The 21,536-nt window shown below is 38.1% G+C and overlaps 1 protein-coding gene across 1 annotated transcript in view; it reads left to right on the forward strand.

Annotated features, from left to right (window-relative positions):
- CEP112 (centrosomal protein 112) overlaps positions 1-21,536 on the forward strand; it is a 307,227-nt gene that overhangs the window by 57,787 nt on the left and 227,904 nt on the right. The window contains 5 exon segments of the mRNA XM_090290788.1: positions 5,997-6,151; positions 6,464-6,593; positions 7,439-7,531; positions 9,673-9,732; positions 17,705-17,784. Of these exon segments, the coding sequence (XP_090146914.1) occupies positions 5,997-6,151; positions 6,464-6,593; positions 7,439-7,531; positions 9,673-9,732; positions 17,705-17,784 (518 nt within the window).

Below are 21,536 nucleotides of genomic sequence, written 5' to 3' on the forward strand. Positions count from 1 at the left end.
TCTCCGTTGATATTAAACTCGATCACCTGGCTGAAGAAGCATTTGTTATATTTTCCACTGTAAAGTTACTCTCTGCTTTTCCATATTGTCCTCTTGGGAAGGAAGTTACTCTGTGCAGCCCACACCTAAGAAGTGGGGTGTTCTGCTTTCTATACTTAGGGTGTGGAATTTCTACGTAAGGTATTTGGAGTTTTTCTGCATGGGAGACTTATCTCTTCTCCCCTACTTATTAATTTCTTTAATCATTTATTGATATCAGTGTGACTCATGGATATTTTTTATTTTGTACTCTGTGTTTTAATCCAATACTACTTTATTTTGCTGCTCCAATTGTTCCAGCTTGGCCATTGAGAATTCTTTCACTGGGCTCCCGTATCCCTTGGACATAATGTCCATCAATGTGGATTATATGCAGAATGGTATTAGAGACTGAGATCCATGTGATAGGCGTGCTCTCGCCTGACAGAGCAAGGGCATGTATGTGCTTTACTAACCTGTCTACCCGTGCATGTCTATGAACATTTCTGTATATGCCCATTTGTACCCACATTAAAATAAACATTTCTTACTGATGTCTGTAACTCTAATGCATTACCACATGGATTATTCCAGCCTTCTCCCTTCGTATCTGTAAAGTCTCAATCCAGCCCTGGAAATATGGCTCCTTCCACCGTCCGTCCATTTACTTAATTGTTCACTTCCGTTATGCGTGTACCAACTTGATCACGGGAACCAACTTGATCAACCAGAGGACAGTGCCTATGGTCTCAGAGATTCCACTCATCTCAAAATTGCTTAGGCCATCACTTCTCCACCATCTCTTCAATGAGGTTTTTTTCATGTATTTTTAATGTAACTGGATTCTTTCATCACAGTCTGCATTTTTTCCTTGGGAGCCCCAAATTCCTAAATGGCTTTTTAAAATATGTACAAAATAAAGTTCTTTTTTTATGCTTTAAAATTCTGTGGGTTTTGACAAATGCATCTTGCCATGCACCCATGATTGTAGTATGATACATAATACTTTCACGGTCCTAAAAATCACCAGGGCTTCACCCCATTTATCCCTTGCTCCTCTCCCTAGAGTCCCTGGCAACCACTGATCTTTTGTACTGACTGTATAGTTCTGTATTTTCAAAAATGTCATATGGTTGGAATCATGCAGTAAGTAGCCTTTTCAGATGGCTTCTTTCATTAAGCAATTATACATTTAAGATTTCTCCATGTATTTTGTGGCTTGATTGCTCATTTCTTTTTATTTAGTTTAATTAATTTATTTAATTATTTTGAAGATTTTATTTATTTTTAGAGAGAGAAGTGAAGGGAAGGAGAAAGAGAGGGAGAGAAACATCAATGTGTGGTTGCCTCTCACATGCCCTCAACTGGGGACCTGGCCAGCAACCCAGGCCTGTGCCCTGAGTGTGAATCAAACTGTTGACCCTTTGGTTCTCAGGCTGGTGCTCAATCCACTGAGCCACACCACCAGGTCATTTCTTTTTATTGCTAAATAATATTCAGTTACATGGGTGTACCATAGTTTGTTTATCCATTTACCTATGGAAGAAGTACATCTTGGTTGTGTCCATTTTTGCAGTTATGGATAAAGCTGTTATAAATATTCACTTGCAAGTTTTTGCATGGACATAGTTTTTAAATAAATTGTGACTCAGCAATTTCAATATGGGAAGTACAGGCAAAGAAGTGCATGTATCTACCACAAAACATGTATGAAAGTGTTCATAACAACATTTTTTTTAACAGCCAAACACTGAAACAATCCATTGATAAAACTGATAAGTTATTTTAGGTTATTTGCACAATGGAATACTGTATATAGCCTTGAAAAAGTATAAACTGCTACATGTCATGACATGAATGAATCTCACAGACATGTAATATGCATGATAAAGCCTAATCACAAAGATTACATACTCTATGATTTCATTTATATATCAAGTTAATTTTTTGTGACTAAAGTCAGAATAGTAGTTACCTTTGTATAGAATATGACTGGTAATGTTTCCATCTTATAGTGACTCATGGATGTTTTTAATCTGTAAAAAATTAACAATATATAGTGAAAATTTGTGAATCTTTTTGTGTCATATTTCAAGAAAAAGTTTATGAAGTCAGATACAATGTGTTGTTCTTTTTGCCATAGGAGTTGAACTTTGGATTCTAAATAGTTGCTGAACACTAACCCTTTCTAATTTTTGACTCCCAGGATTTCAAACAGTTTGTATGTAAAACTCCTACATTTCTTGTTCTATATGTTGGTTGTATAACTGAAGGTCCATGAGCTATTTTTTAGTTTCCTAATACTTGTTGAAAATCATCTTTCCTATCAAAATAATACCCTTTTCTAAACTTTCTCTTAATTCTCAATGTGCCAATTCCTTTGGCATATTGGATTTTGAACATGGAAGATTAATTTCGCCACTTCTCATCTCCTTCATTTAGTATTTTACTTAATCCCGTTATTTATTCTTTGAAAATTTGTCTTGGATCTGCTCTCTTTCCCTTCCGTTTCCACAGCTACCGTCGAGTCTGGCCATTGTTGCCTCATTCCGTGACTCTTCTGGTAAACTGCTGGTAGCTCTCCCTGTCTCCTCCCGTTCCACATCCCACAGATTCTCTTTGTCCCATTTTCCCACGACCAAGAACTTGAATTACTAATCCAATGCCTATTAAAACTACTGCTTACAAGCCATGTCCACTCAAGAACTCCAACCTAGTCTTCCGAGTGCTACCTTTGAGTTCCCAATGTGGGAACGTGGTCTCTGTGCCCAAGGTAATCTGTTTGCTATTAACTGTACAGTTACCGTTCCTTCTCTGATCCTGTTGTTAGATAGCCCTGAACCCCCCTTCTACACTGGCTCTTATAGCCTGAAAATATGGGTCTATTTTTAATAACTTTTTACCCCATTTTGAAGCCCCCACTATATTATGCCTCCTCAGTTCTTTGTATTCAGCTTAAAAAAGATTATTTTGGCCAAATGTTGTCCTTAAGATATTTCATATATGTCTCTAGGCCTTCCCTTGACATTATGTTTAAAATTTTTTTTAATTTCCTTTGTGCCTACTTTATCTTGTGTAAGATACAATGAGGGTTAAGAAAATGCTTTGAAAGTAAATAATAAATAATAAAATAACAACGAATAAAAATAAATAATAAAATGAATAATTATCATTTATTTGCTTCTTGAATCAGAAGTTGTATCAGTTTTGTAAAAGTATTTGTAACCATATAATACCTCAGTCACATTGCCACTATGTGAGAGAGAGAGAGAGGGAGGGAGGGAATGAAAGAGGGAGGGAGAGGTCGAGATTTTATTTTTAGAGCATTGAAGTTTTATATTTTAAAACTGATTTCTTAAAGATTATTTTTGTCATTTTAAAAATGATATTTTTATTTAAGTTAATTATGCTATATATTTGAGACATCATTGAGTAATGAGCCACCTCTATTTTAATAGCATATTTAGGGGACATTTTGTGGTAATAGGCTATTTCTGTAGCTCTAGTCCCTTCTGATGCATTTGGTACTGATTTTAGTCTGTCATATGTAAGAGATTTTTTAAAAAAATGAAAATGTTCTTCATCTGCCTTTTGTTTTCTCTGCCTTTCCTCCCATTTCCTCACTGTATACAGGATAGGGCAAAAGGAGGGTTACAATCAGTAAACTCTATATTTTGTGTGCTCACAAATATAAACCTACTTTTGCCCCACCCTGTGTTTGTATAGCTTTATACTGACCCGTTTTTAAAAACTATTACTCATCTTTCAATATATACATTTTTTCCCTTGGCCGGTTATTTAAAGAGAGCTTCTGGGTATATATAGGGCTCGGCATGTTCCATAGGAACATGGATTTCTTATTATGCAGTGATGTATGTGCGTAAATCCTTTTAGCATTTTATTACTCTGCAGCCACTGTTGGGCTTCTCATAATGTAAGTTCTTTCCTTAATTGATTTCAGTCATAGATTGCTTCCTGCAAATATGGTTTGTGTGATTTAAAAAAAAATTTATCCCAGCCTTTCCTGATTCTTTTTCATGCCCGATTGGGCTCAGAGATACTATAGTCACAATATGTTATTGTTGGACCAAGCAAGAGATTATCTGGGTACAACTCAGTTTGGATAACTTTGTTCTAATGCTGGTGTCTCAGGGCTCCGGTCCTGGGTCGTCCTCTCTTAGAGGTTCCTCCGTGTCTATTTTGATCATCATTTAACTGTGCAGGCCTTCCTCATAGACCTTGAGCCAGGATAACAAATTCCTCATAAGTTTCATAATTTCCATGTCTGGGCCACCAGCATGTCTGTTGCTAATTTTTGTCTGTTTCCCCTTCTTGATTCTGTTTCTTGGTATACCAGGGATGCTCTGACCGAATGTCAGCCATCGTGTGTAAATGTTCTGGATGATGTTACCTTCCTCCAGGGAGGCTTTGCCCTGACCTCTGAGCAGTGTCTAGTGCAGAGGCGCACCTCCATCCACTCCAGGGCCAGCCGGGTGCAGTGTGTGCTGTCCCCCTGACTCACTTCCAGTGCCTGCGGTGGCCTTAGCACAAGGCCCAGCTGGGAGCCCGAGGCGTGGCAAGAGCCCTTCCCTCTCAGAAGTACAAACTTGACTCCCAAGTACAGTGACTCTGCTGGAAACCCTGGTCTGCTTCTCAGAGTTATCTTCCCTTGGTTTCTTAGTCTCCTGTCCTGGGGAATGTCAGGAACTTGGCAAATCCCTCGAGGAGAAAAGGGTTTGTGGGAGCTCATTTCTTTATGTGTCCCTTCCCTCAGGGTCAGGCGGCCACCTCGGCTCTAATATTCAGGCCCCTTCCTCCTCCATCCACGTTGGAAAAAGCCTCAAAGGTAAAAAAGCCTCTCGCGGAATGGTGACTCATCTGAGGCTGCTTCCCACGCCCCTTAAGTCCTCCCTGCCTTGGAAGTTCACCAGTATCTTCAAATTGATCTCTTTTGTATCTTTTTGGTTTTTCAGTTCTCAGTGGGAATGGGATATGTTGCAAGGTACTCCTCCATAGTGGGAACTAGCAGTTTCTGCCCTAGAGTTTATTAAGATGGAGTTCCAGTTCTGTTTTTAGTACTTCTTGTCTTTTTTTGGTAGTTTCCAAGAGAAGAAGAAATCGTCTTTAGTTCCCCATTTAAAGCTGGAAGGCAAAGGATGTAGTCTTTTTCTTTGTTTGTTTGTTTTTTTCTAGTCAGTTAATACTTAGGAAACATGGAGAGTTTAGAATATGTATTGGGCCCTGGCTGGTGTGGCTCAGTGGACTTGGGCACCTGCCTGCAAACCCAAAGGTCACCGGTTCGATTCCCAGTCAGGGCAGTTGCCTGGGTTGTGGGCCGGGTCACAGTTGGGGTGTGCAAGAGGCAACCAATCAATCTTCCTCTTGCTCATCGATGTTTCCCTCTCTCTCCCCCTCCATTCCCCTCTCTTTAAAAATAAATACATATTTTTAAAAATGAAAATTTTGTTCACCAACACTGCAGCGGCCTAATGAAATATTCCTGTATACTTATGTTATAATACATGTATCAGATATGTCATAACCCTTGTATTAAAATATTTGGGTTATGAATTTCCTTTTTAAAATATTATTGCATTGCTTTATCATTTTAAAATTTCTAAAACTTCAAATGAAGAGCCAAAACGCTGCTAAGTGCTCATCTAACAATATCCATTTCTTAAGTTGCATAAAGAAAATGTAACCTTCCCGAGGATAGGGGCATCACTACATATTCATTGAATGAATAAATGAATGAATGGCTTAAAGCATGTAAACACGACCTTTCTTTTATGTTAGAAAGCATTTTTTAAAGACTTGGTTAATTTGGAGGTTCATTTAATTTTTATTAGTATGGTTTATGATACATTTGTTTTCTGTATTCTTATCTTTTAACAGGGTTTATATTTTCCTCAGGCTACTTAATGATACTTCAGTGTTACAAAGTCAGAGACTTTTTTAACAATGACCTATTCTTTTAGAACCAGGTGGTCAAGGAACTGGAGTCCCGTGTCCAGCAGCTGACTGGGGAAGCAGAGAACAGTAATTTACAGAAGCAGAAATTACTTCAAGAAAAAATGGAACTTGAGAGATGTTACCAGATAACATGTAGTGAGTTACAAGAAGTAAAAGCAAGGTATTGTCTAAAATCCTATATCTCTCAGGTGTGGCTATGAAGTCCTGACACTTAACTCTATAAGGTATCTGCCAAAATTAATCACACCTTATACACTAACCTCAGGCGGTTTCCAACCTAAATACTGCCATTTGTTTGTGTCTTGAGGTCCACTTAACGTAAGAAGAATAATGCTTTAAAAAAAGGTTGGTAAAAACGGAGATAACTATTTGCTATATGGAAAGATGGTGCATTTGGATTTGGCTGACTAAAAATTTCCATTGTAGGAACTGGTTTTAAATATATTGTATTTTATTCTCTTGTTGCTCTTAGGCGCAATGCACTGCATAAAGAGAAGGATCATCTTGTAAACGATCATGAGCAAAACATGAAACTATTGCAAACCAAATATGATGCTGATATGAACCTTCTGAAAAAGGAACATGCACTTTCAGCTTCTAAGGTATTATAGCTATATGCTGGTATATATACTCATATAATATATATATATTTACTTCACTCAGCTCACAGCCATAGGGAGTCATGTAGAAGCTATTTGGCCTTGGGAATTAGTCTCTCTTTGGTTTTATTCTTGAAGTAACGAAAATAATTTTTATTGGCATTTATAATAGAGTGTCTAATCCATAGCGTGATGTAAGTATTTAATAAACTGAATTCTTCCATAATAAGTTAAGCCTTGTGCCAAAGTTTTTAAAAAAGAAAACGTAATAGTCTGAGAAGAAATGCTCAGCTATGCTAATCATACATTTTTAAGGGTTACTATATATGTTATTATTATTATTATTATTATTATTACTACTACTTTGAAATCTTGGTAATGCTTTAGTTTTTCTGTCATCATATGCACATATGTGAGCCCACCGACACGCCCCACTGATGCTCACACAGTTTGTGTCTAAGAATTGATACTTTCTGCAAAGAGAATCCATAGCTACAATTCTAAGGTGGTCAATTATGTGGTATTTCGACAATTAAATGTTCCAGTGGATTTGGTTTTAAAATTAAAATTTGAGAAGTTTTCTGTAGAACTTCTTTCTGTAAAACCAATTATTTCTGCATTACTATTATAGTTACATAACTTTAAATACTAAGCAGAATTCAATATATATTTTTACTTCAAAAGATGAATTTTCACTTTTTTAGTAAACATTTTTCATTCAGATTTACAGATCATTTTAATATTCAATGAGTCTTCGGAAGAGAAATGGTAACTTTATTCAACCAGAAATTATAAAATGGCACAAAAATCCATATTTATTATTATTATTATTATTAAAATCCTTCTAGGCATCTGGTATGATTAAAGAATTAGAACAGAACATCTGTCAGTTGAAGCAGCAGTTACAGGAATCAGAACTTCAAAGAAAGACGCAACTCAGGGTGAGTCCTGCCTTTTCTCACCAAGTGACAATGGCTAAACCTCACCTTTCCTTTTTTCTTTTATCTGAATAGTAGGGTCAGAAACCTCCTTCAAAATGTACGTGACCGTTTCCGATTATTTATTGCATTGTATCATTTTTCATTTTATTTATTTTACTTCTTTTAACAAAAATAGATCCTAATGGGATCTCGAGAGTAACAATTTTAATTTGAATAAGCTTTCTTTTGAAATTAATCATAAAAATAAATTTTATTTAAAACATTATTTTATTTGTACTTATTTATTTTTGACATGTAATCGACATACAACATCCCGTTAGTTCCAGGTGTGCATCATGAAGATTTGATACTTATATATATTAGGAAAGGACCCCTACGATAAGTCTAGTTACCGTCTGTCACCGCACAGAGTTTTTACACGCTCGTCGATGGGATTCCCTGTGCTGTACACGGCATCCCCGTTACCTGTTTATTTTATTCCTGGAAGTTGGTTGTACCTCTAATTCCCATTCCCTTCACCTAGTTCGTCCAGTTATCCCACCCCCAGCCTCATTCACCTTGGTAACCACTAGCTTGTTTCCTATGGGTCTGTTTCCATTTGTTTTGTTTTCTGGGTTCTGCATGTAAGTGAAATCATACGGGATTTGTCCTCCTCAGACTTATGTCACTTAGCATGATACCCCGTAGGTTCTAAGAATAATTTTCTCCCTTCGAGTTATTATCTGCCAATCGTCATTATCTCTCTCTCCCTCTCTCTCTCCCTCTTTCACACCTTCTATTTTTAAGTATATTTTATTGATTTGGCTATTACAGTTGCCCTCGTTTCCCCCTCTTCAAGCTGGTACCCCTCTTCCCTCCAGCAATCCCCCCCTTAGTTCATGTCCATGGGTCATGCATATAAGTTCTTTGGCTTCACCCTTTCCTGTATTATTCTTAACACCCCCCTGTCTATTTTGTTCCTACCAGTTATGCTTCTTAGTCCCTGCACCTTTTCCCCATTTCTCCCCTTTCCCCCTCCCAGCTGATAACCCACCAGATGATCCCATATTTATGATTCTGTTCCTGTTCTGGTTGTTTGCGTAGTTTGTTTTTGTTTTTTAGATTCAGTTGTTGATTGTTGCGAGTTTGTGGTCATTCTAAAGTTCATAGTTTTGATCTTCTTCTTTTTCTTAAATGACCCCTTTAACATTTCATGTAATAATGGGTTGGTGATGATGAACTCCTTTAGCTTTACCTTGTCTGGGAAGCACTTCATCTGCCCTTCCATTCTAAATGATAGCTTTGCTGGGTAGAGTAATCCTGGTTGTAGGTCCTTGCTTTTCATCACTTTGCATACTTCTTGCCAGTCCCTTCTTGCCTGCAAAGTTTCTTTTGAGAAATCAGCTGATAGTCTTATGGGAACTACTTTGTAGGTAACTCTTTGTTTTTATCTTGTTCCTTTTAAGATTCTCTACCTTTAACCTTTGACATTTTAATTATGATGTGTTTTGGATAGGTCCTCTTTGGATCTAACTTGTTTGGGACTCTCTGTGCTTCCTGGACTTGTATGTCTCTTTCCTTCTCCAAATTAGAGAAGTTCTCTTTCATTATTTTTTCAAATGAATTTTCAATTCCTTGCTCTTGCTCTTCCTCTTCTCCTTCTGGCATCCTTATGATTCGGATGTTGGCACTTCTGGAGATGTCCCCAGAGCCTTCTTATACAGGCAAAGCGTGTCTACCTACATCTCCATCTTGACTGGAAGTCCTCTTTCACACCTTTTATATCTTTCCTTTTCCCTATGGTCAGAACATGCCAGGGACTGGTATATGGTATAACTTCAAATTTATTATTTTCATTGATTCAGTTGGTCATTTTAAGTAATCTCCTAATCCTAAGGGTCTGAAAGTTTTTCTTCCATTGTAAAGTATGTACATTTAAGAGTAATAATATCTTCAGATAACTAAGGTTTTATGACCTCTGACATAAAGCTGATCATGCTTCTGTTTGTAGTTTAGAAAACTGGACAGCTAAGGTGCTCTTACTAATATACAAAACTCAATGTTTATCATTAAGTAGATTTATTTATTTCATTACATTACTAATTTTATTAACTCTAGTAGCATTTTTAAGTATAATAAAAATAAATATTTATCATTTGCAGGATCAAGAAAATAAGTTTCAAATGGAGCAAAGTCATTTAAAACGTATCTGTGAGAAAAAGGTAATGTATTTTGTGGGAGGCTACATTTGAAACAGCAACTGAGGCAATTAAGAATGAGGGTTGATTTTTTATAGAGATGTACCTACTAGCCCTTAAAGAATATTTATTTCTAAGTTTATTTCAGCTAGCCAGTAATCAAATTATGTTTTTTCTCATTTTTTATGTTTAGAAACAGCTTCAGTTCTAGGATTAGTTATATTGACATTAAAACACCACTTGTATGTTATATTTAATGAGCAAAGAGTATATATGTTAAGCTCTCGTAATAACACTGTAAAATTATATTTTCTTCCTATTATCTTAAAAATATATAATTGGTGAGTTATTTTGTATTCTCTTATATCATGTGCATACTAAGAACTCTATAAATATTTAACCAAAGAATATAAAACAGTGAAAGAGTTGTCTACTAAAAAATTAATAACCGTTTCTTGTCATTTAGAATAGTGACTCGTTCTACTGAAATAAGCTGGTATCCCTGTCCAGTGATAACTGGGGGTTCATTGACACACTGTTAGCACCTTCTAAACTTCAGCTCTGAATTTCTTGTTTGCTGTATTACGTAGAAAGTCAAAGAGCAGCTGAATAGCAAAGATTTTGTTGCTGCTTTTGTAATTATTTACTGTTCTAACATTTACCAAATTAATCCACTTGTAAAATACACACATAACAGAAAATGCAAAAAGGGTTAACCCTTCAACTGGTTAAGAATACATACAAATTAAAATTAAACAGCTTTTATAGCACAAAATTTGTTTTAAAAAACTGTAAAATTACATTTTATCGATCCATATAATCACTCAGCAGATTCCTTAAGTGCTTTCGCTGAGCAAATATCATACTAGGTCCCAGGTTTGGGGAGAGAATGAATTAGGCATAGATTCTGTTCTCCAGGGACTTAATGTCGAGGAAGAAGAACGTTCCTGTCATTTGGAAAAGTGGGTATTTATATGGACGTATATTGAGCTGAATATGTGCTGTTTAAAATTTAGTAAATTTTCTTATTGCTGAAGGGTTTCTTTTTTCCACAGTTTGAATACAGCTCAATGCAAGATCTTAAATATACTTTATGTCTACAACATGGTATCTGAACAGGAGAGGAAAATATTTCTTTCACTGAAATATAGGATTTTTTCAGTTTCTACTGTTGAGCCATGCAGCTTCATAAATATTTTACTTAAACAAAAGAAGGCTATACATTATGCTAAGCCTCACCCCCCACTGTATAAGGTAGCCACATCCTCTGGGTGTACTTTTCTAGTCCATTATTCATTCTTTGAGCTGATATCTGGCTTCCCGTCCATTAAGAAACAGCTTCTAGGCCTCCTGTTCCTGGCCTTACACTCTGAGGTCAGCCCTCTTCCTGAGAGATAAGGTATCTGGGTACCTGCGAGACAGAGAGAGGGCCGGGAGCCAGGAGAAAGGCACGCACTGATTTTAAATGGATGTATTCCTCTCCCAAATTTAAGTCCTAGTGAGGACGTTCGATACAGAGTCAGAGCCGGGAAGTGTTTCTCCTCCCACTTCCTTTGCTCGAGGTCTCTTATCTTCTAGGTGAACTAAGGCTGCTGGATGAGCCCCTTTGCCTGATGGACACAAACAGAGGACAGAATGTTGGAGCTCAAGTCATGCTGATTCAGAGCCTTCCAACCATCCCTGTCCTGGTCCTCTCCCTCTGTCAGGCGTGGGGACTGCGGCCTTCCCCTCTCTGTGAGGTGTCAATTGGCCTGACTTTTTAATAGTGGAACAAGCTAAAGTGGTAATTGTTTTCAGGGTAAATAAGGACATGTTTAAAATAACAGCAACCTTTACAAGAAAAATGAGCTTATTTGTTCATATTGCATATGTTCCCACATTACTTACATTGGAAGAGAAAATGTTGCTCAGCATGTCACTTTTTGCTCTACAATTAATTCCATAATCTCCCCCTTTTAAATTGACATCTGTTCTTCTTTCTTTATTAAACCTGCTGTGATCTCAGTCCTTGAAGATTTGATGTCTTGTACCCCCCTTGGGGAATATCCCTTTTGACTGCTCAAAGAGCTGACATAAATCTTCACAGTCCTGGACTGTGTAACTGGATATGAGATGGGATGTGTAGGGCTTTTGTTTGTGAGACAGCGTCACAGGTGGACAGGTGTGCACAGTCAATTACTCTGGGTATAAAACTCAGTCTGAATGTCTGTTCAGGAGGAGGAAATGCCATCTGAATGACACGATTTCCTCGTGCCAATAAGAAAGCAGCATGAGAGCCTAGCTTGTCTTTGAGGTAAGAGAAACAGCCTTAGATGCTGTCCCTAATTTAAGCACACACACATTATCTAATGGTCTTTATTGATCTCCAGTGGCTATTGCCTGCTCTTAAGATCTTTGAACATCAAACAAATAATAGGTAGTAAAACTAAATGCCATTGTTTGATGAAGTGTCCTAATCTGTTAAATCAGGAAATGGTTAGGCTAAATGATTTTACTAGCAAGGAAACACCTGCCTCCTACAAATAATCCATTGCTTGTTTTCCAAACAGGCACCAGAGAGTAAAAGATGGTGGTGTTTACCTAAAGAAGTTCATGAGACAGATGTTAAGCATGTATGTTCAAGAATGCGCTAGAACTGAAATATCTACTTAGAATATTTCTGATTTAACTATTAAAAAATGAGATATAAAGTCCGATGGAGTTCAAAACCTCTAAAAATACTTATGCCAGTGTTTAATTTCATATATAATTCCTTTAATTAGGTTAAAAATCATTTTAAATTTCCACAGCCTTACATATAATACAGAGGTGGGCAAAAGTAGGTTTACAGTTGTAAGTACACAAAACATAGGTTATCCTTGTATTAGTATTTATTATTGTATTATTTTTCCTACAAAAAAACGGTAATCTACTTTTGCCTACCCCTTCATTTTGTGAGGTATTTTCCATCTACTACCGGCATGATTTTCTGTGAGTGCCTGAGTAAAGTCTTGAACAGTGAATTTGTGCAGTGAAATGATTTACAGTATAGAAGCCCCATTAGCCCACTGTCATCCTTTTCGCATCGGGACGTGGGGGCGGAAGCAGTTACGAGGCACGGCGGAGTGACCCATCTAGCTGATGTGTGCTGGTCGCTGCCACTTGGCGCTTTTCATTCTGCCAGGACGCCTGCCTGCCACAGTCTGTTTCCTTCCATGTAGCAGATCCCCTGTGTTAGTCACGCAAGCACTCATGTCTTGCTTGCTAAAATTTTTAGGATGAAAAGGAAGTAAAATATACATTTAATAAATGTTCAATAAATGTGTTTATGGCTACTTAAGTCTTAGATTATTTAAAACTTAAATTACTTACGACAGTCTCATGTTTGAGAATATATGCTGTATCCTTGACTTTCTGGTATTTTTTTCAGTGTTTAAATTATTAAAATTCATTTTTGGTATTAACAGTATATAGTGGGGAAAGGCTTACAAGCAAATTAAGTCAAGCTTTATTGCCCACTGCTATTAGTATATTGGAAAGGAAAGCATTATTTCTGTTGCTCACAACTATCAGAAACATAGGCAAAAATAGAAATATAATCCAAAAAGGCCCTAAGTATATAACACAAATATACTCAGTTAAGAACAAACAAACAAACTCAGAACAGCATTTGTTGACTATTATGGTGTGAGCCAGGTGTATGGATTATGCTGAGTGCCAGGGACATAAAAATAAAGGAGAAACAGCCTCTATCTTTAGGAACCCGAGCTCCCAAGTCCGTGCTTTGCCGCGTGCATGTTTAACTCAGAGGGCAGGCTCCCGTTCTCCTGTTCGGGTAGGTCCATTCCTGTGCTAGAAACGGCTCTGGTAGTTTCAGAAGCGTAAATGAGGTCAAGGGGCTTGAGTTAACACACTGAGCAAGCACCAAGAAGTGGCCGCTGAAGCCCTGGCTGCTGTGGCTCAGTGGATTGAGCGTCGGCCTGCGAACCAAGTGTCGCTGGTTTAATTCCCAGTCAGGGCACATGACTAGGTCACACGTCAGGTCCCCAGTTGGGGGTGCGTGAGAGGCAACCGCTCATTGATATTTCTCTCCCTCTCTTTCTCCTTTCCCCTCTCTAAAAACAGATAAATAAAATAAAAATAAAGTAACCTTGTGAAAAAATTAATTAAAAAAAAAAAAAAGTGGCTGCTGAAAGAAACCTGGACAGAGGTTGAGAGTGAATTGTGAATGGTGAAAAGCATTTGCAAGAACTCAGATTTCTTTGCCATCCAGGGGACACTCTCTGGGAATTAACTGTATGCGGCATACTGTGATTTGGGGTGTTCCTAACAACCTTGAGTTTTCGAGAACATATTGTGTGTAGAGTATTTAAGCGGAGAAGGTGATGATGATCATTTTTAACCGTGGCTGAGCATTGATCGTGGGCCCAGTGTTGCTCTGGGAGCCCTCCGTGGGGCGGCCCACTGTCGTCCCCGCTTCCCGGAGGCGGCGCCGGGGCGCAGTGTGTGAAGTACCCGTGAGGAGTGGGGACAAGCACTGACTGCAGAGCTCGCCTCATAACCACCATGTGATTTTAGATAGGTTTTTCTCAAAAATGGTTGACTTTTTGAAGTGTTCACCTGAAGGGGTAAGTCTCAGTTGTGCTTCTCACGCAGAGTTCTGAGTCCCAGAAAAAACCTGAGCAGCGAACACGGGGAAGCCCCTGTCGGTGTGGGGAAGGCGGTGACGCACCAGCAGCTCTGACAGTGGCTCCGTGTTAGCTTCCCATCCGCGTAACGTGTTGTTTCAGAGGGCTGGGAACAGCCGTGGGGTGTGGAGGAAAACCCCTCCGCGGGAGAAGCCCCCAAAGCCTCCTGGGGGTGTCCCGGGAACCGGGTTTTAGCTGCAGCTCTGAGGGGCGGAGCGCACTGGGAGACATACAATAGAAGCAAGGTTATGTCCCTTATGCTTTCTGCCAAGCACCGAATCTTAGCAGACGATACTCTCTTCTGGAAGGACAAGGGTTTACTCTCCAAAATAGGTAGATTCAACACCAGAAAGACAAACAATCCAATGAAAAAAATGGGCAAAGGAGCCGAATAGACCCTTTTCCAAGGAGGACCTACAGATGGTCCATAGACATGTGAAAAAATGCTTAACATCACTAATCATCAGAGTGGTGCAAGTTAAAACCACAATGAGATATCACCTCACACCTGACAAAATAGCTATCATTGATAAGTCAACAAACAACAAGGGCTGGCAAGGATGTGGAGGGAAAAAAAAAAACAACAACCCAGTGCACTGCTGGTGGGAATGCAGACTGGTGCAGCCACTCTGGAAAATGATATGGCGTCTCCTCATGAAATTAAAAATGGCACTGCCTTTTGACCCAGAAGTTCTGCTTCTGGGGATATATCCAAAGAATCCCGCAATACCAGCTTCAGAAGAATACCCAATGTTCATAGCAGCATTATTTACAAGCGCCAGGATTTGGAAACAGCCTACGTGCCCATCAGTAAAAAAGTGGATAAAAAATCTGTAGTACATTTACACAATGGAATACTACGCAGCAATTTTAAAAGGAATTCTTAACCTTTTGCAACAGCATGAATGGAACTGGAGAATATTATATTAAGTGAAATAAGCCAGGCAATGAAAGATAAATACCATCTGATCTCAGTTATAACAGGAATCTAAGGAAAAAAACTAACAAGCAAAATAGAATCAGAAGCACACAGAGACAAGGAATAGACTGACAGCTGTAAGGGGGGAGGGGGGGCAGGTTGAAAGTAGGTGAAGGGATTAGATAAGGAACATATATGCATCACCCAGGGACATGAATAACGGTGTGGGGATTGTCTGAGGGAGTGGAGGGAGGTAAAGGGGGAAAATTGGGACAACTGTAATAGCATAAACAATAAAAAATTTTTTAAATGAATTTAAAGAACAAATCTTTTAAAAAAAGAACATGTAGGAGAAAAATGTCAAAATGGAGTCTGGAAAAATATTGTAGAGGCAAGGAATGAGAGCACTATACCGAAGACTTAGAGAAAGGAGTTTCTTCTGAAAAGGCATTATTCCAAAAGAAACCCTCAAGAAATTTGTCAGTGGAATACCAGAAAATACGATGTCTCTGACAGAGGAATAGACTTCAGAAGGAAAGGAAAGGGTGCAGTGAAAATGGAGGTAATTGTCATAGGAAGAGAGCTGTAAGGAACCTGAAGCACAACATTTCAAATCCACATGGGAACTGGCTGGGGATAGCACAGGTGTTGTAAAGAATGAAGCCAGTGATATTAAGGACAAACCATTATTTTTTGAACTGCAAGGAAAAGGACAAAGAATAAAACATTTTGAAAAAGGCAGATATGGGTGCAGAAAAATAGAAAACCAGTGTGCAACAATTTAGTTAACAATAAATTAAGCATAATGAAAGATACGAGGAAATTTTTCGGAAGGTCTGTGTGTGTAAGATCCACCCTATATATCAGGTAAAGATCAATAAAAAGATTAAAATGCATTTGACTTGCAGTAGAAAGAAAATGGTCTGTTGCTGTAATAACCGACTCCCTCCAGTTTAGCGAGTGTGCTCTGTGCCAAGCGCTCGAACGCATTCTAGGGATCCAAGACGAGTAAGGCTCATTTCAGTCTCGAACCTGATAAAATTCTGGGCAATAGATTTTCCCCTTATGTAAGGTAAAATAAATCTAGTGGCAAAAATTTGCAATGCAAGTCAGTTGCTCTTTCTCTTCCTAGTAAGGTAGGTATTTATAAGATGTTTTAATTTACCATTTAAAATATGGGGAAAGGGCCCCTGTCTCCTAATTCTCCTGATGGTCCACTCCCCCCGCTACGTGACATGTCCCCTCTGGTTCTCAGTTTTTGCCTCATCTTGGTGATTGCCATCGCGGAGCAGCCAGGTGAGGCCTGTTGATATTCTGATGGAAAATCTCCTCTCTACTCTCACTTATTTCAGTTTGCAAGCAGACATTTTATGTATGTGTGTGTATGTATTTTACTCAAACACCAAGGGAAAAAACACAGAAGAGTTATAAAAGGAACAGGTCAAAGAATGTAGGCTTTTGAGTTAAGTAGATCTCCATCCAAACTATTATCAATCGCTAAACGAACTACAGGTATTTTTTGCTGGCACCGATTCAGTGTTTGGAAAGGTGTGGGCATGTGTGTGTGTGTGTCTGCATTCTGTTGGTCTTGTTCTTGTCGTCCCCCTCGTATCCCCTGTACACAGCAGTTGCACTTGCGGCCACTCCTGGGTCGCACCCCACTGACTTGAGTTTTCTTTCCTACCAGCTGGCTCTGCGCCCTCCGTGGCCATGTATGTGGGAACCACAGCTGCTGCTTTACTAGCCCCCTGTCCCTCCAGCTGTACCAGAGTGTCTTCTCCTATTTTTAGATGCATTTATGTCCACATGGGGTATGCCTATCTGCATTTGCATACGAAGAGTTTTCTGTGAAGCCAGGTTTTCATCTGTTACCATAACATATTTTTCATGCTCCCATCCCAGCTACTCAGAGGATGTTGCATTCAGGAAAGGGTACTTACTGCTGGTCGGGGGGACTTATTCCTAAACTCGGGAAGCAGGTATCCAGGTCACTCCCAGCAGTGGGGGAGAGACTTATTTCATCATAACCTGTATGTCCTGGGAACACAGACACATTACGTACTGTCGTCTCCTGAATCCCATGAGATCCCTTTCCTTTGCCCACTATGTAATTAAAAAAAAAATTCAAGTGATGGTTCCCTTTTGGAGTTTTTTACATATCTTTACAGGGAATCCACATGCAGGGAGGTTCAAACAGTTATTAACTTTGACCAGAAAATTGGTACTAGAAGTAGAGTATTGAGATAATTATATGGTAAATGATTATGGTTAACCAAGTCTCTGTCTTGAAATATCTAAATCTAATTTTATATTAAAAATGGATTTAAGATTGCTGTTTCATTGTCTGCACTTTTCCTTGGCTTAAACTCTGCTTGTCTTCTAATAAACTTTACATGTCTTGTCATGGCAGGTTCATGACTTACAGAGTGAACTCGATCAAGAAAAAGAAGATACTCAAAAGAAAATCCATAAATTTGAGGAAGCTTTGAAGTGAGTAAAATCGTGGTATATTTAATTTTAAAAATACTTATTCTAAATTGTGAGCCAAATTAAGTAGCTAGAACCTAACTATATTTTTTATAATAGCCTTGCTATGATTTTGTTTGAGTTGGTTTTTTATCATGAATCTCTATTTTCAGAATTTTATTGCTAGCCAATAATTTTTTTGTAAAAAAATCAGTTCAGTTGTTTTTAAGTGATAGGAATGTAAGAAGATAGAATATAGTAGTTTCATATGCTTTCTTAAATGAAAACAGATTAAAAAACAACAGTAAGATTAGGTCTCAGAACATTTAGAAATTCCACTGTAGAATTTTTGGGGAAATGTGGGTAATGAAATCTTCCAGTTATATTTGAAAATGAACTACCATCCAGGCATTGTTTAGGAAAGGGTTTGTCTCATGATATGAAATTTAAACATAGGTATTAAAACATGAGATTTTATTTGTCTTCTCCATTCGTTCACTAAGGTGATTAGACCCTGCTTATTACTGGATTTTATCTCGCAGTCTTTGGGTGGAAAACATCGATTTATTTTAAAAATATTGAGTTCCCACCACATCTCAGGCAATGTGTAGTCCCTTCCCAGAGGACCTCGTAGTCCGGTTGGAAGGATATTCCAGAACTTTGGCAGTTATGCTACAGACTGATAAGAACTTCAGTGGGAGAAAGGCTCGCAGGGTGCCTGACCCAGGAAAGAGATTTAAGAAGGGAGGCTTACCTGAGCGCAGCGTCTCTAGCGAACTCCCAGAGAATCAGCCAATGCCATTTTCTGGCGTCCCCAAAACTACAAACAGGAATCACTTACAGAAAGGTCAAAAAACACTCAGAATCAAACAAACTTAGTGTCAGATTCTGTGTGGGAAGATTGCATAACCATTCTTTCTCCCTCACTTTTTCTTAAAATGTATTGGCTGAGTTCCTGAATAGAAAACCTTAAAATAATTTATGCTTGTAAATTCTGTTTGTCTCTCTCTGACTGGCTTATTTCACTTAGCATAATGTTTTCCAGGTCTGTCTGTGGTGTCGCAAAGGGTAACCTTTTCTTTTTTACAGCTGAGTAGTATTCCATTGTGTAAACGTCCCATTGTTGTTTTATCCCCTCATCTACTGATGGGCACTTGGGCTGCTTCCAGAGCTTGGCAATTGTAACTAACGCTGCAATGTACATAGGGGTGCTTGTGTTCTTTCAAATTAGTGTTTCGGCTTTCTGTGGATGAATTCCCAGAAGTGGGATAGCTGGGTCATAAGGCAGTTCCATTTTTTATTTTTTGAGGTATCTCCATACTGCTTCCCACAGTGGCTGCACCAGTCTGCATTCCCACCAACAGTGCGAGAGGGTTCCCCTTTCTCCACATCCTCTTCTGCCCTTGTTGTTTGTTGATTTATTGATAATAGTCATTCTGATGGGTGTGAAGTGATATCTCACTCTGGCTTTACCCAGTAATTTGCATCTCTCTGATGATTAGTGACATTGAGCATCTTTTCATATGTCTGTGGGCCATTGGTATGTCCTCTTTGGAGAAGTGTCTATTCAGGTCCTTTGCCAATTTTTTCATTGGATTGTTTGTTGTTTTGGTGTTGAATTTTATAAGTTCTTTATAAATTTTGGCTATTAATCCCTTGTCAGATATATTGACAAATATGTTCTCTCATTCTGTGGGTTTTCTTTTATTTTGTTGATGGTTTCCTTTGCTGTGCAAAGTCTTTTTAGTTTGATGTAGTCCCATTTGTTTATTTCTTCTTTTGTTCCCCTTGCCTGAGGAGATATATCAGAAGAAATATGGCTAGCAATACTTATATCTGACAACATGGACTTTAAAACCAAGGCTATAGGAAGAGACAAAGAAGGACACTATGTAATTATAAAGGGGACAGTCCAACAAGAGGATACAACCCTAGTAAAGTTTAACGCACCTAACATAGGAGCACCTTAATATGTAAAGCAAATCTTGATGGACACAAAGGGAGAGATTGACAGAAATACAGTCATAGCTGGAGGTTTTAACACCCCATTGACTTCAATGGATAGAGCTTCCAGACAGAAAATCAACAAGGAGACAGCGGGCCTAAATGACGCACTAGATCAAATGGATTTAATTGATATCTTCAGAGCGTTTCACCCCAAAGCAGCAGAATATACATCCTTTTCAAGTGCACATGGGACATTTTCTACGATAGACCACATGTTAGGACACAAAACAAGTCTCAATAAATTTAAGAAGATTGAAATCATATCAAGCATCTTCTCTGACCACAATGCTATGAAACTAGAAATTAATCACAAGGAGAAAACTGGAAAACACCCAAAGACATGGACACTAAATAACATGTTATTAAACAATGAATGGGTCAACAGTGAGGTCGAGAAAGAAATCAAAACATACCTTGAAGCAAATGAAATAGGAACACAACAACCCCAAATCTGTGGGACACAGGGAAAATAGTCTCAAGAGAGGACTTGATAGCATTACAAGAAACAAGAAGAAGCTCAAATAAACAATCTAACTTTATTCTTAAAGGAGCTTGAAAAAGAACAACAAACAAAGCCCAAAGTGAGTGGGAGGAAGGAAATAATAAAGATCAGAGCAGAAGTAAATGAAATAGTCTCAAAAAGCAATATAAAAGATCAGTGAATCCAAGAGTTGGTTCTTTGAAAAGATTAACAAGATTGACAAACCTTTAACCAGACTCATCAGGAACAAAAAGAAAGAGACCCCAAATAAATAAAATCAGAAATGAAGAGGAGAAATAACAACTGACACCAAGAAATACAAAGGGTTGCAAAAAAATACTACCAACAACCGTATGCCAACAGATTGGACAGCCTGGATGAAATGGATAGATTCCTAGAAGCATACAATCTTCCAAAACTAAATCAGGAAGAATCAGAGAACCTGAATAGACACATTATACCTAGTGAAATTGCAGCAATAATAAAAAAATTCCCAACAAACAAAAGCCCTGAACTAGATGGCTTCACAGTTGTATTTTACCGAACATTCTGAGAAGAACTAACACCTCTCCTCAAACTATTCCAAAAAATTCAAGAGGAGGGAAGACGCCCAAGCTCATTTCACAGGGCCAGCATTATCCTAATTCCAAAACCATATAAAGATGCTACAAAAGAAGAAAATAATAGGACAATACCCTTGAAGAACATAGATGCTAAAACCCTCAACAAAATATTAGCAAATCAAGTGCAGCAATACATCAAAAAATCATACACCATGATCAAGTGGGATTTATTGGGGGATGCAAGGTTGGTATGACATTCACAAATCAGTAAGTGTGATACGCCACAAACAAAATGAAGGATAAAAACTACATGATCATATCAATAGATGCGGTAAAAGCATTTGATAAAATCCAGCATCCATTTATGATCAAAACTCTTTAGCAAAATGGGAATAGAAGGAACATACCTCAACAGAATGAAGGCCATATGTGACAAACCCACTGCCAGCATACTGAAAATTTCTTAAGGGCTTATTTTTAACATATTTTTGTTTTCTTTTTTATTTGCTCCCTCCAATAAAGATTTCAGTTATTGGTAGCTCTTCTTTATTGTTTGAAAATTTGCAATCATATTTGTATATACCATTGCATTTATAAGTACAATTTCACTTACGTATAGAATTTTAAAAAAGTTCTTTATATTTTCTAGGTAATTCAGAATGTGCTTGAGTTGTATTTTTATTTGACCTGTTTTGAAGCAAAGTTACAATGTTAATGATATTCAG

Source organism: Furipterus horrens, unplaced genomic scaffold (genome assembly GCF_987537825.1).
Source record: "Furipterus horrens unplaced genomic scaffold, mFurHor1.1.pri manual_scaffold_11, whole genome shotgun sequence".
NCBI lineage: Eukaryota > Metazoa > Chordata > Mammalia > Chiroptera > Furipteridae > Furipterus > Furipterus horrens.